Source organism: Cenococcum geophilum, assembly GCF_001692895.1.
Source record: "Cenococcum geophilum 1.58 unplaced genomic scaffold K441scaffold_15, whole genome shotgun sequence".
NCBI classification, from domain to species: Eukaryota; Fungi; Ascomycota; class Dothideomycetes; order Gloniales; family Gloniaceae; genus Cenococcum; species Cenococcum geophilum.
The window spans coordinates 1,770,809-1,781,775 of record NW_027137573.1 but is presented as its reverse complement, the minus strand read 5'-3'; the positions used below and the strand labels follow the sequence as shown (position 1 = coordinate 1,781,775).

The 10,967-nt window shown below is 44.2% G+C and overlaps 3 protein-coding genes across 3 annotated transcripts; 1 reads left to right on the top strand and 2 right to left on the bottom strand.

Annotated features, from left to right (window-relative positions):
• Positions 1–1,573: 1,573 nt before the first annotated feature.
• K441DRAFT_554685 (HET-domain-containing protein) lies at positions 1,574–3,962 on the top strand (the record flags this gene model as incomplete). Its single annotated transcript, XM_067643241.1, has 2 exons — positions 1,574–2,078; positions 2,143–3,962. 2 exons carry the CDS (start codon positions 1,574–1,576, stop codon positions 3,960–3,962), a joined length of 2,325 nt encoding a protein of 774 aa, XP_067505485.1.
• Positions 3,963–4,003: 41 nt separating this feature from the next.
• Positions 4,004–5,027, bottom strand: K441DRAFT_64111 (uncharacterized protein). Its single transcript, XM_067646640.1, has one exon. The coding sequence runs from the start codon at positions 4,729–4,731 to the stop codon at positions 4,045–4,047; it is 687 nt and encodes a 228-aa protein (XP_067505484.1). The 5' UTR covers positions 4,732–5,027; the 3' UTR covers positions 4,004–4,044.
• Positions 4,820–5,929, bottom strand: K441DRAFT_695403 (uncharacterized protein; the record flags this gene model as incomplete). Its single annotated transcript, XM_067652810.1, has 2 exons — positions 5,657–5,929; positions 4,820–5,518 (listed from the first exon to the last, which is right to left on the bottom strand). A coding segment is annotated over exon 2 (693 nt), but the record flags the coding sequence as incomplete, so codon positions are not given.
• Positions 5,930–10,967: the final 5,038 nt, after the last annotated feature.

Here is a 10,967-nt window from a genome sequence, read left to right as displayed (position 1 = left end):
AATTACTAAGGTTTATTATATAATATTTTAGAGTTTTTTTTCCGCTATAGTTGTTGCCTTTAGGTCTCTAAACATTTATATAAGTTATTCTATAAATCCATTCTAGCTTAAGAACATAAACTATACCTCTTAGTTAGTAGTTATTATACCGTTTACTTATATCTCTATAAGGTAAAGCTTAAACCATTTAAGTACTCTTCCTATTAAGAATAGTCCTGTATAGGCTATTTAATCTATAGGTATTACCAGCTTTGCTCCTTCCTATACTACCTTAAAGTACATTTACGTAAGAAATCCTTTAAGCTTTAATCTCTCTCCTAAGTACCTTTTAATTAATAGTAACTTAACCTTTACTACGCCTATTTCGTTAATCCTATTTTCTAACGTCGCATTATTTTTTATTAGCTAGTTAATTATCTCTTATAGTTATCTAACCGTTATAGGTTACTATAAGTTAGTATTTATTATACTAGTATCGTTACCTAACCTTAAAGTAGTTGCCGCCGTTAATAGCGTTATAGTAGCTGCTTTTAATAGCATGTTGTTTAACTTTCTATATTAATACTATAACTAGGTAGTAATTATATAATAGAACCTTATAGTAGGAACTATAGTAGGCTCATTATTAGGCTAGGTATATAAGAAATGTAAGTATAAAAGTTAACAACGTAATAATAACTGGTAGAGTAGTTGCCTAACAGATTAACTCTAATTATATTCTAAGAATTACTATAAGGAAGGAACTATCTAGGTAGGGACTAAGGGTCCTTAAATACACAACTATACTCCTATAAAATCCTTCTTATACGTAATATACGTCTTATATATAAGGTACGTAAGTCCCTCTCGTTCCTCTTGTTTAATACGTAGTATGTTATATAACCTCGGTTACCATTCCTCGTCACATGGCTCTACCGGCTCCATCTTGGACCGTGCTTGAATCAACCAACTAGCTTCTTCCGTCTCTTCTCCAAGTAGTCGTAACATCGTACTGAAAGCGTCCGTAACATATTTAGAGGCATATATTAGCGGAACTTAATAAGGAGTAGCAGCTAGCACTTATAAAAACGTCTTAATATAGGGCCTCTACTTAAGCTGTAATAATATCCTTAAACCCTAGCCTTATTCTAATTGGCTAATAAGTTTATATAAGTTTATAAGAGTTTAGGAGATCTTTAGAGTAGCAGTAGCTTATATTAATAGACCCCCGCTAAGAGTAGAGGCTATTGCCTATATACAGTAACTATATACCAGCCTCCATCTATAATTTTATACGTTAGTAATAGACGCAATTATAGCGTTAATTAAAGGAGAAATTGGCTCTTATAGTTAGCAATTAAATTAGAGTCAGCACGCTTTGTGTGAGATTATTCCTAGGGTGCATAGCCATTATAGAACACACATACGTTTGGGGACGCATAACTCTTCGACGTGCGGGTGGCACACCCTCTAAGTGGTCGCCATACCGAACAAATCTAGCGCCTGAAACCCCTCGTATTTCGCACGGGTTTCCCGATCCATTTCTCGTCGGAGGCAACTCATACCATCTCAGTCAACACCATGCACTTTCGTCATGCTCAATCGCAGCACAAGTCTGATTTCGTTAGCTACGATCGATCCGGATATCGAGCGATATCGAGACGACCGGGACGATGATGCGCAACCGCTGGCAATCGACGCTGTCCGCAACCAGGCTGAGGCTGAACTTTCTTTGTGTGCACGGTGCCAGAACTTCGACGTCCAATCGTTCGCACGAAGCGCCAATAGGAGGAAAGGTTACCTCCTGAAACACATTGAAGCAGCTGCAAATCAATCTTGTCAGTTTTGCGCGTTGTTGCTGGATGCCGTGAAGGACGTAGAGAAGCCCGAGTACTTCTACGTTAATGCCATCCAGGGAAGAACGACCCTGAACCCCGATCTGTATGTGCATATGACAATCTCCGAAAGTTACAAAGATGAGGCATTGGCTACGACATCGCCAGGCTTGCAGGCCAATCGCTTCCTCATCGAGCTAGGAGACCGCTTCAGCGGCATGAGGAATCAGTCAAAGCATGAGATCTGCATCGCTGCAGATCCTGGTAGGTATCTCCTCGCTGCGTACAGGACGTTTAGAGGATACCGAGCTGATAAATTCGTTGCAAGGAAGTCCGGCGGCTTTGAGCGGAGATGTCCTTGGGCGCTACATCGGCTGTGATCCATCCTCAGCTTCACATTATGAGACCGCCCGAAGCTGGCTTCAAGCATGTGCTTCCCATTCAAAATGTAACGAGACAGTGTCCGGGTCCGTTCATATCGATCCTTACAACTCTCCACTCCCTACAAGGGTAATCGAAATCGCACGAGAAAATGACCGGCAACGACTGTACCTCCGCCACACAGACGGACATCACGGCGCATACATTACGCTTACCCATCGCTGGAATGAATTTACTGGCAGATGTATCACAACTACTTCAAATTATGAGGGTCGTTTACTTGGTGAAGACTTCGGAGAGCTGCCGCAACTCTTCCGAGACGCCTTCATCATTGCGGAGAAGCTAGGCATCAAATTCATCTGGATCGATTCGATTTGCATCATCCAACAAGGCGACGACCTTGCTGACTGGCGATGTGAAGCTCCAAAGATGGCGCAGTACTACCAGTTCTCGGTCTTCACCCTTGCAGGAACAGCAGAAGATATGAGCGGTGGACTTCTCCGGTCCTACACGAAAGATTCAGTACCGTGGTCTTTGAAGCTTGTCCGCCTGCCTTATCGGGACAAAACGAATACCATTGCTGGACATTTCTATTCGTACAGACGGCGCGTACCGCTCGTCGACGAATACATGGATCAAGTCCGGTCAAGCATTCTGTTCCGTCGAGGTTGGATCCTGCAAGAATGGCTGCTGAGTAAACGACTGCTGTGGTACACGCCTGACGGACTTTTCTTCGAGTGTCAGCAAGAGCTCCCCCGATCATACGACCAGTCCCAGCTCACATTCACCCGCGCGGGCTCCGAGCTACAAGCGCATCTGCAGCTCAAAGCATTATTTCATTTCTCCAACACTGACATCCTGGGCTTCTGGTATCGCGCCCTGGAAGTATACTCGGGCCAACATCTCACAAAGCCCGATCTAGACCGCATTCTAGCCGTAGCAGGTCTAGCAAAAGAAGTCGGACCGACCCTCGCAAATCCGAAGCGTCTTTCAAGCCTAGACAACGAGGTCCAGCACGAGGTCTACGTAGCTGGGCTGTGGCTCCGTGACATCCATCACGGCCTGCTTTGGGAAGAGCACCACACCGCCCCGCCATGTACAAGCAAAGTCTTCGTAACGCCATCCTGGTCTTGGGCTTCGCTTCTAACGCTGGTGCGCTGGCCCTCAAGGAGCAAGGCCACGAAAGCCGCGTTCATGGTCACGGGCATATGTTTCCATGAACGCGACAAGCACGACATTCCCGATCATCTCGTCTTCGACGGCTACAAGCTCAGACCTTTCAATCCCATCGTGATGACCGAGCAACTATCACCCTTTGATCCGACAAATATGTTTTCCTGCCTGCACATTCGCGGAACGCTGCATACCGTCCACGTCCGCGGGTATCTCGAGACCGAGGAGAATCTGAAGACCGCCGCCCTCTCAACCACTTACTCCCCGATTCCGAAATCCTGTAATTGGCGTGCCATATGCTCGGCCTTTCGGCCAGAGATCATTGCAGGCTGGGGTTCGCTTGAACGGCTTCAACCACATCCGATAGCATGCGCTGATATCGGGATTGCTGTGTATACTCTACATGTTTCGACGCGATACCTACGTCATGGACTCTGGATCAAGACGTCAGTGCCTGTGTTGGATGTTCTATTTCTGGAGGAAGTAGAAGCGGGCTCGAATTCTTTCAGGCGGCTTGGTGTTGGCAGGATTGCGGACGGGGCATTGATTGCTGAGCTCGAAGACGCTAAGGAGCGTGATATTAAGCTTGTATGATACACACTTCATATCTAAACACCTTCGGTCATAGTCCGATCAAATCATACAAGTCTAAAGGATAGACCCATGGGTATTACAATCACTCGAGTCTGATCCTTCCCTCTCTCCTCATCTGCTCCCGTACCTCCCTCGCCACCCTCTCCTTCTCCTCCTTTGGTACATACTTCCACACCGTTCTGAAGAAAAGTACCAACATGCTCCCCATACATGCCCCTGCAAACACAAAAGCCATTATGAAGAACCAGAACCCCGAAGATATTAAAGCCTGCCAAAGCTTCATAATCATGAGTATGCGTGCGACGTCTTCTGCCGTGATAGTCTTGGGGTGCTTTAATATCTCTTCATATACGTTAGGAACGTTGTAGAACACTGTGTTCCAGTATCCTTTGCACATGATGTAGAGCGTGAGGAAAACGAAACCGATTCGGTGTATAGTGGGGCGAAATCTAAATTCAGTCTTCACCCAACGGCCCGAATGACCCCAAAATGTGGTGCATGCGCCTGGACTAGCATTATATGCCTGGAGGTACTCAGGGGTGCGAATGAGTGCTGGTTGGTGGCGCGCACGCCATGGGAAGGCGCGATATCGCGGATCGTACACTGTGATTTCCCCCGTGTCCAAATTTTTGAAGGTGCCTCCCGTCCCCACCCACGACGGAAGAATCGAGAGCATTTTCTTCCAAGGCTGGGGAGGCGGTGTATCAAACCTCTCAAAGAGGGACGCACGAAGGCGATGCTTCAAAGCATAGAAAGACAGTAGATACATTCCCAGCGGCAGATAGAGACTCTGCTTGATCGTGCTAGACAGGGTCAGTTGGGCTAATTCTCTGGTATCAACAAGGTGTGCAGCTTACGGAGAAGGATCTCTGAGGTTGTATTGTCGATCCTCATGGATCAATATCGGAAGCATGATCAGAAGAACCGTAGCGTAGGTAGATAAAATTAGGGGAATTATGCGAAACGAGAACCAGGAATTTGGGCCGGAGTGGCTTTGCGACATGTACTCGAATCGGGCTATGGTTTGACAACGGGGAGCGTTTGCGACATCTGTGGTTGAAGTTGCATTCGGCGCATCATTCGGTACTCGCTCCCGCTCTTCGACTTCTTCACGGTGTACTTGCACCAGTTGCTGGGTCTCTACAGATCCAGCAGAATTCTGATCGGAAGGCGGCTCTTGTGTTGTAAGTCTCTGTTCTTTGTATACTTGGGCAAGATACCCATTCGTAACCACCCTGTGCGTGAAAGGTATGGATAGGTCATCCGTGTACTGTTCGAGAGCGGGAGTCAAATCTTGCCTTTGCCCTCCGGTGACAACCATGCTAATCTTGAATATGGGCTCAAACTCCTCATCGCTCTCATCAACACCTAGCAAGAACTTCCAAGCCATCCACCACATGAGTCCCATTAGCGGAACCCACGAGACGATCGCCGATATCGCCTGCACCACTCCCAAGCGCACAAGGCTCGCTTTCTTGAAGGCCATCCTCAGCGCCCAAACATGTACCAAACCGTTTGGCAGCGTGGTCAGCGCTACTGTTCCCCAAACCATCCATCTGTAATCAACGCCATGTACCAAACCGTTTGGCAGCGTGGTCAGCGCTACTGTTCCCCAAACCATCCATCTGTAATCAACGCCATGTACCAAACCGTTTGGCAGCGTGGTCAGCGCTACTGTTCCCCAAACCATCCATCTGTACGCTCTTCTCGGCCGCTTGAACTTCAGGAACGTCGCCGGATCTCTGAACAGGAAAAGCCAAATGATTCTTGCCGCAACAGAAAGCACGAATGCCAGAAAGTCTGGAAGAACGGATGGGGTATGATGAGTGCTGTAGTGCCAATATAGTTTGCCAAAGTTGGGTATGAAGTGGAAGGCTGCAGCGCCGCCGAGAACCCATCGGTAGCATTGCAGCCTATTGGTGCAGATTTGGCGCCAGCTGCGGGTTAAGAGGCGGCTATATGAGAAATGTTCTGTCGAGAGATTCTGTCCGTCCATTTTGGGTACTGCATCATGTCCGATGAGATTTAACCACGAAGTTAGGTTATGGTGAAGCTCCCGAGGTCAGCCGCAACCCCCTTCCACGTGGTCTCGTGTTTCGGCGGGGGTTTGCCGTTTCCCCATTTAGCACGCGTAATCGGGTGCCATCGTCAACCCGACCAATGACACCCATTGCCGTGGATGCAGGTCGATCTTACCGCCATAAGAGCTAATGCACAATCCCCGCACGGGGCAACCCCAGCTCAAAATTAAAGGCCCGCGGTAAATTGACACCCCTAATTGATATGCAGACACCCCCCAATTAAGGCCACGACTAGTTACACACCCCCTAATTACTGCGCGCACACCCCCTACCAAACAAGCTTAGATTCTTCCACTTCAAGTTAGAATATCACGTGTGTTTGACTTGTTTACACCCAAATTGCGAAAATCAAAGTGTTAAAATACACCTGGAATATATTCAAGATCGTCCTAAGTCAACTGGTAAAACTATAGAGTGCTCTGCGAGGCACTGCAAGAACTAGATTAAGTGTTGCAGCCTTGATTTAATGTCTGTAGATTGCCTCTATGGGCATGCCCGCGATCGCGCCCGCGCCTACACCGTGCCTGCACTCGTGCCCGCGCCCGCGCCCGCCCGGAGGTGGTCCAGCCAGAATTTCGCTCGAATACTGAGGGGCTCCTGCTGAGTAGAGCTACTAATGCGATTTGTAGAGCCAGCTGTAAAGCCAGCTGTAGAGCCAGCCGGGCGACCGCGACAACACTCTACAATTGCGGGCTCTTGACATGGACGGTGTGTTTTCGCGATTTGGGTGTAAACAAGTCAAACACACGTGATGTTCTAACCTGAAGAGGTAGAATCTAAGCCTGTTTAGTGGGGGGTGTGCGCGCGGTAATTAGGGGGTGTGCAACTAGTAGCGGCCTTTAATTTTCGCGATGTGGATGCAAACAACTTAAATTCACGTGATATTCTAACTTGATTAGGAAGGAACTAAACTCAATCAGTGGGGGGTGTCCGTGTATCAATTGGGGGGTGTCAATTTACCGCTGGCCAAATTAAAGATTACGGGTGAGGGATCAGTTGGGCTCACCTTGTTTAAAAGCTCGGCTCACGTGTCCGATACCGCCGATAGTGCCAAGTAAAAGGGGTTGAGTTTATTACTAGTGAGCTTAGTAAAACTAGACGTTAGATAAACTTTTATTTAATAAAATTATATTTTCCACTTATATAATATATTTATTTTTAATTTTTAGTTAATTTAATATTTAGAACTCTTTTACGGATATTGCTAATAAAAGTTCTTGCACCTTCCTAATTAGGAAATTAAGCGACTACGCAAGCGTAATTATGGGTACGCAGCTGTCAGACTACCCTACTGTAAGGCATATTGCCCAGGTGTACGGTAGGGAGCAGGCAAGCCGAGCATGAGTCACAAGGAGAGTCGATGGAAGAGGACGATATGGTAATGAGGGTAGGCAATAACCTGAGTACAGAGACGAGGATGGGAGGGCTGCAAGCCCGAGGAGCTTATAAGGAGGTGCCAAGGGCTAGCCGAAGGCTAGCCTTGGCAGCCCCTAAGAGCTCCCGGACGTGCACCCGAGTAAGGGTCAAAATAACCCTTATATTGCCCCCCCCTTCGTTAGGGCTGGCCCCCAGCTCGTATACCCAAAAGGTAAGCAGTGCAGAAGCCTTGCTCGTACAGGGAAATAGGGGGGAAATCCAGCCAAGCAGCTTTAATAAAAACCTTAACCATGACCAAGACCTAGTGGGAAAAAAGGTCTATTTTAGGACAGGAAAGAGTGTCTGCTGGTGGGGTAAGACTTGATCTCATACGATCAGTCTTAAAGAGACAATCGCCTGCGATTAAGTCTCGACGGCTCTTTGGCTGATAACCGCAAGAATATCCCTTACATTGCCCCCCCCCTTCTTGCGGTCGGCCCCCAATCGCCCCCACCTTGCGGTAGAGGGAGATTATGGAGGGCTCGTCTTGGAAGGGGTTCGGAGAGATGACGGCATTTAACCGCAATAGGATCTCGTGAGCCAAACCGTAGCTTTTGAAGCAAGCTGGAGCTCTTGGAGCAACCAAAGCTTTGCCGAGAGATGATTGCGTAGGATCTTTGAGCCGCCGCCTTATCTTTTGGGCGAGCTATAGCTCTTGAAGCAACCAAGCAGCCTCAATAAAAACTTCAACCTATGACCAAAACCCAGTGGGAAAAAAGGTCTTTTAGGAAGGAAAAGAGTGTCCGCTGGTGGGGTAAGATTTGATCGCGTACGATCAATCTTGAAGCTGACCGGGAAGCGAGCCACCCCACGTAGCGAGCCACACACAGGTGATATTTGATCAATTTATAAACATGCGGATCGTTGGTACCCCCCAACGAAAATTTTAACCCGAGTTTATAAGTAATAAGCCAATTAATTAACTTAAAGCTTTAATTTAGAGCTTTATTATATAGACTTTAATTAATATATATAGAGATAAGGTTTTCTAGGGGGAGACCCCCTGGGACCCCCCTATGTTACGAACGCTTTAAGTACGATGTTACGACTACTAGGAGAGGAGTCGGAAGCAGCTAGTTGGTTGATCGAGGCACGGTCTAAGATGGAGCCGATAGAACTATATGACGAGGAATGGTAACCGAGGTTATATAACGTGCTACGTATTAAATGGGAGGAATAAGAGGAACTTACGTACCTTATATATAAGACGTACCTTATATATAAGGAGGATTTCTTAGAAGTACGGTTGTGTATTTAAAGGACTATAGTCCCTACCTAGATAGTTCTTCTCTTTATAGTAAATTTTAGAATATAATTAGAGTTAATCTATTAGGTAACCACTCCACTAGTTATATTTATATTATTAACTATTTTATACCTATATACCTAGCCTATTAATAAGTCCACCATAGTATTTCCTATAAGGCTTTATTATATATTTACTACTAAGGTTATAGTAAAAGAAGTTAAACAATATTGTAACGGAACCTTATAGTGGGAACTACGATGGGTTCTGTTAATAGGCTAGGTGTGTAGGAAATGCAAGGCAGTAGTTAACAACGTAATAACAACTGGTGGAGTAGTTGCCTAATAGATTAACTCCAATTATATTCTAAGAATTACTATAAGGAAGGAACTATCTAGGTAGGGACCGAGGGTCCTTAAATATATAACCGTACTCCTATAAAATCCTTCTTATACGTAATATATATCTTATATATAAGGTATATAAGTTCCTCTTATTCCTTTTGTTTAATATATAGCATGTTATATAACCTTAATTACTATTCCTCGTTACATAGTTTCACGGGTTCTATCCTAGACCGTGCTTATATTAACTAACTAGCTTCTTCTAACTCCTCTCCTAGTAGTTATAACATTATACTTAAAGCGTCCGTAACACTATCTCCCTTCTCTTTATCTTCGTTCTTGAAGATTTAAAACATCTCTAAGTCGTTTACTAGAGGTGTAATGTCTGTCTGATTAATTTGGTTAATATCGTTACTTATTATACCTAAAGTAATTTCTTCTTTACACGCCTAACGTCGTGCCCATACTATTACTGCGATATTATCTCTTAGTAAGATTATACCGTCTCTATATTCTCGTTGTGTAAAAGAGGGGTTAGTCTGTGTTACGCTGGCGAGTCCTTCTTTACGGCAGCCGTCCTCTTGCTTAAAGTGCACTAAAGCGAATATTTATTTATCTTGTGACGTTTGCTCTACCTTTAATGCTAAATATACGCGATTTATTACTCTTAGTAGTTATCTAGTTCCCTAACTGATTTATCTTAGGGTCTCGTGTTTAATCTACTACTGCGCAACTAGATAGTGAACTGTCTTAAGCCCTTATTAAGTTAGAACGTTCTTATAATGCGGAACAGAAGGCCCTAAATGCTTACATTACGGCGTCTGCTTAATTACTTCGCCTTAAGAAGGTTCGTAAAAAGGTTTATTTTAAGGAGTAGAAGCTTATAGAATAAGGTCTTTAGGAACTAGGTAATGAGAGAACTAACTCTTCTCCTATAGTAAAGGGAACAACTCTAAGTAGTTCGGCAGTCGCTCTTCCTAGGTCCCCCTTAGGTGACTTATTCTTTAGTGATTCCCCTTTATTAATATTACCTAACCTTTTTTCTTCCGATACTCCTATACCTTTCCTATAGCGTTTCTTAAATTTTCTAGTGGCTCCTAGGTAGTCTTATTATAGCCTATCTACTTTACCTTATACTATGTTTTATTGTTAACGTCCTTATAGCTAACGATCTTTAAAACTTGCTACTCGTCCTCTTCTTATCCTCTATACGTGTCTACTTTGTAAACTAGTGGCTTAATATCCCTATATGCTAGCTCTAGTATCGCGATATACTATATAGGGTAGATCTTTATTTTGGCTAGTAGGTTTAACTTAAACGTAACTAATAAAATCCTCTTCTTAATTTTAAAAGGTCCTAGTCTAATATAGTCTAACTTCTTACTTGGTTATTAACTCTTAAAATTTTTATATAATAGCTATACTTTATCTCTCTCCTTAAGATCTAGTCCCTTAGATCTCTTAGTATTATAGTACCTTTTCATCCTTTACTGTACTACCTTTGCTATTTCCGTAAGGTCTATATAAAGATTTATTAATATCTCTATCCTTTACTTAGCTGTGCTATTTGTCTTCTTTACTTAATATAGCAATAATAAGGTCCTTGGCTTATATCCGTAATTCGCCTTAAATAATAACGTATCTATTCCTTCTTATGGTGTTGTATTATATATAAATTGTGTAACCAGTAATAGCGATACCCAATTATTTTATATATAATTAACGTAATGCCTTAGATACTGTTTTAGTGTCTAGTTTAATCTTTCTGTTTAACTATCTGTCTGCGGATAATATGCGGTGGAAGTTGCTACTTAAACTCCTTACTCCGCTAAGAATACCTCCCAGAATACTACTATGAATCTTAAATCTCTATCTAATATGATCTTACTTAGTGCTCTATGTCTTATAAACACTTCTT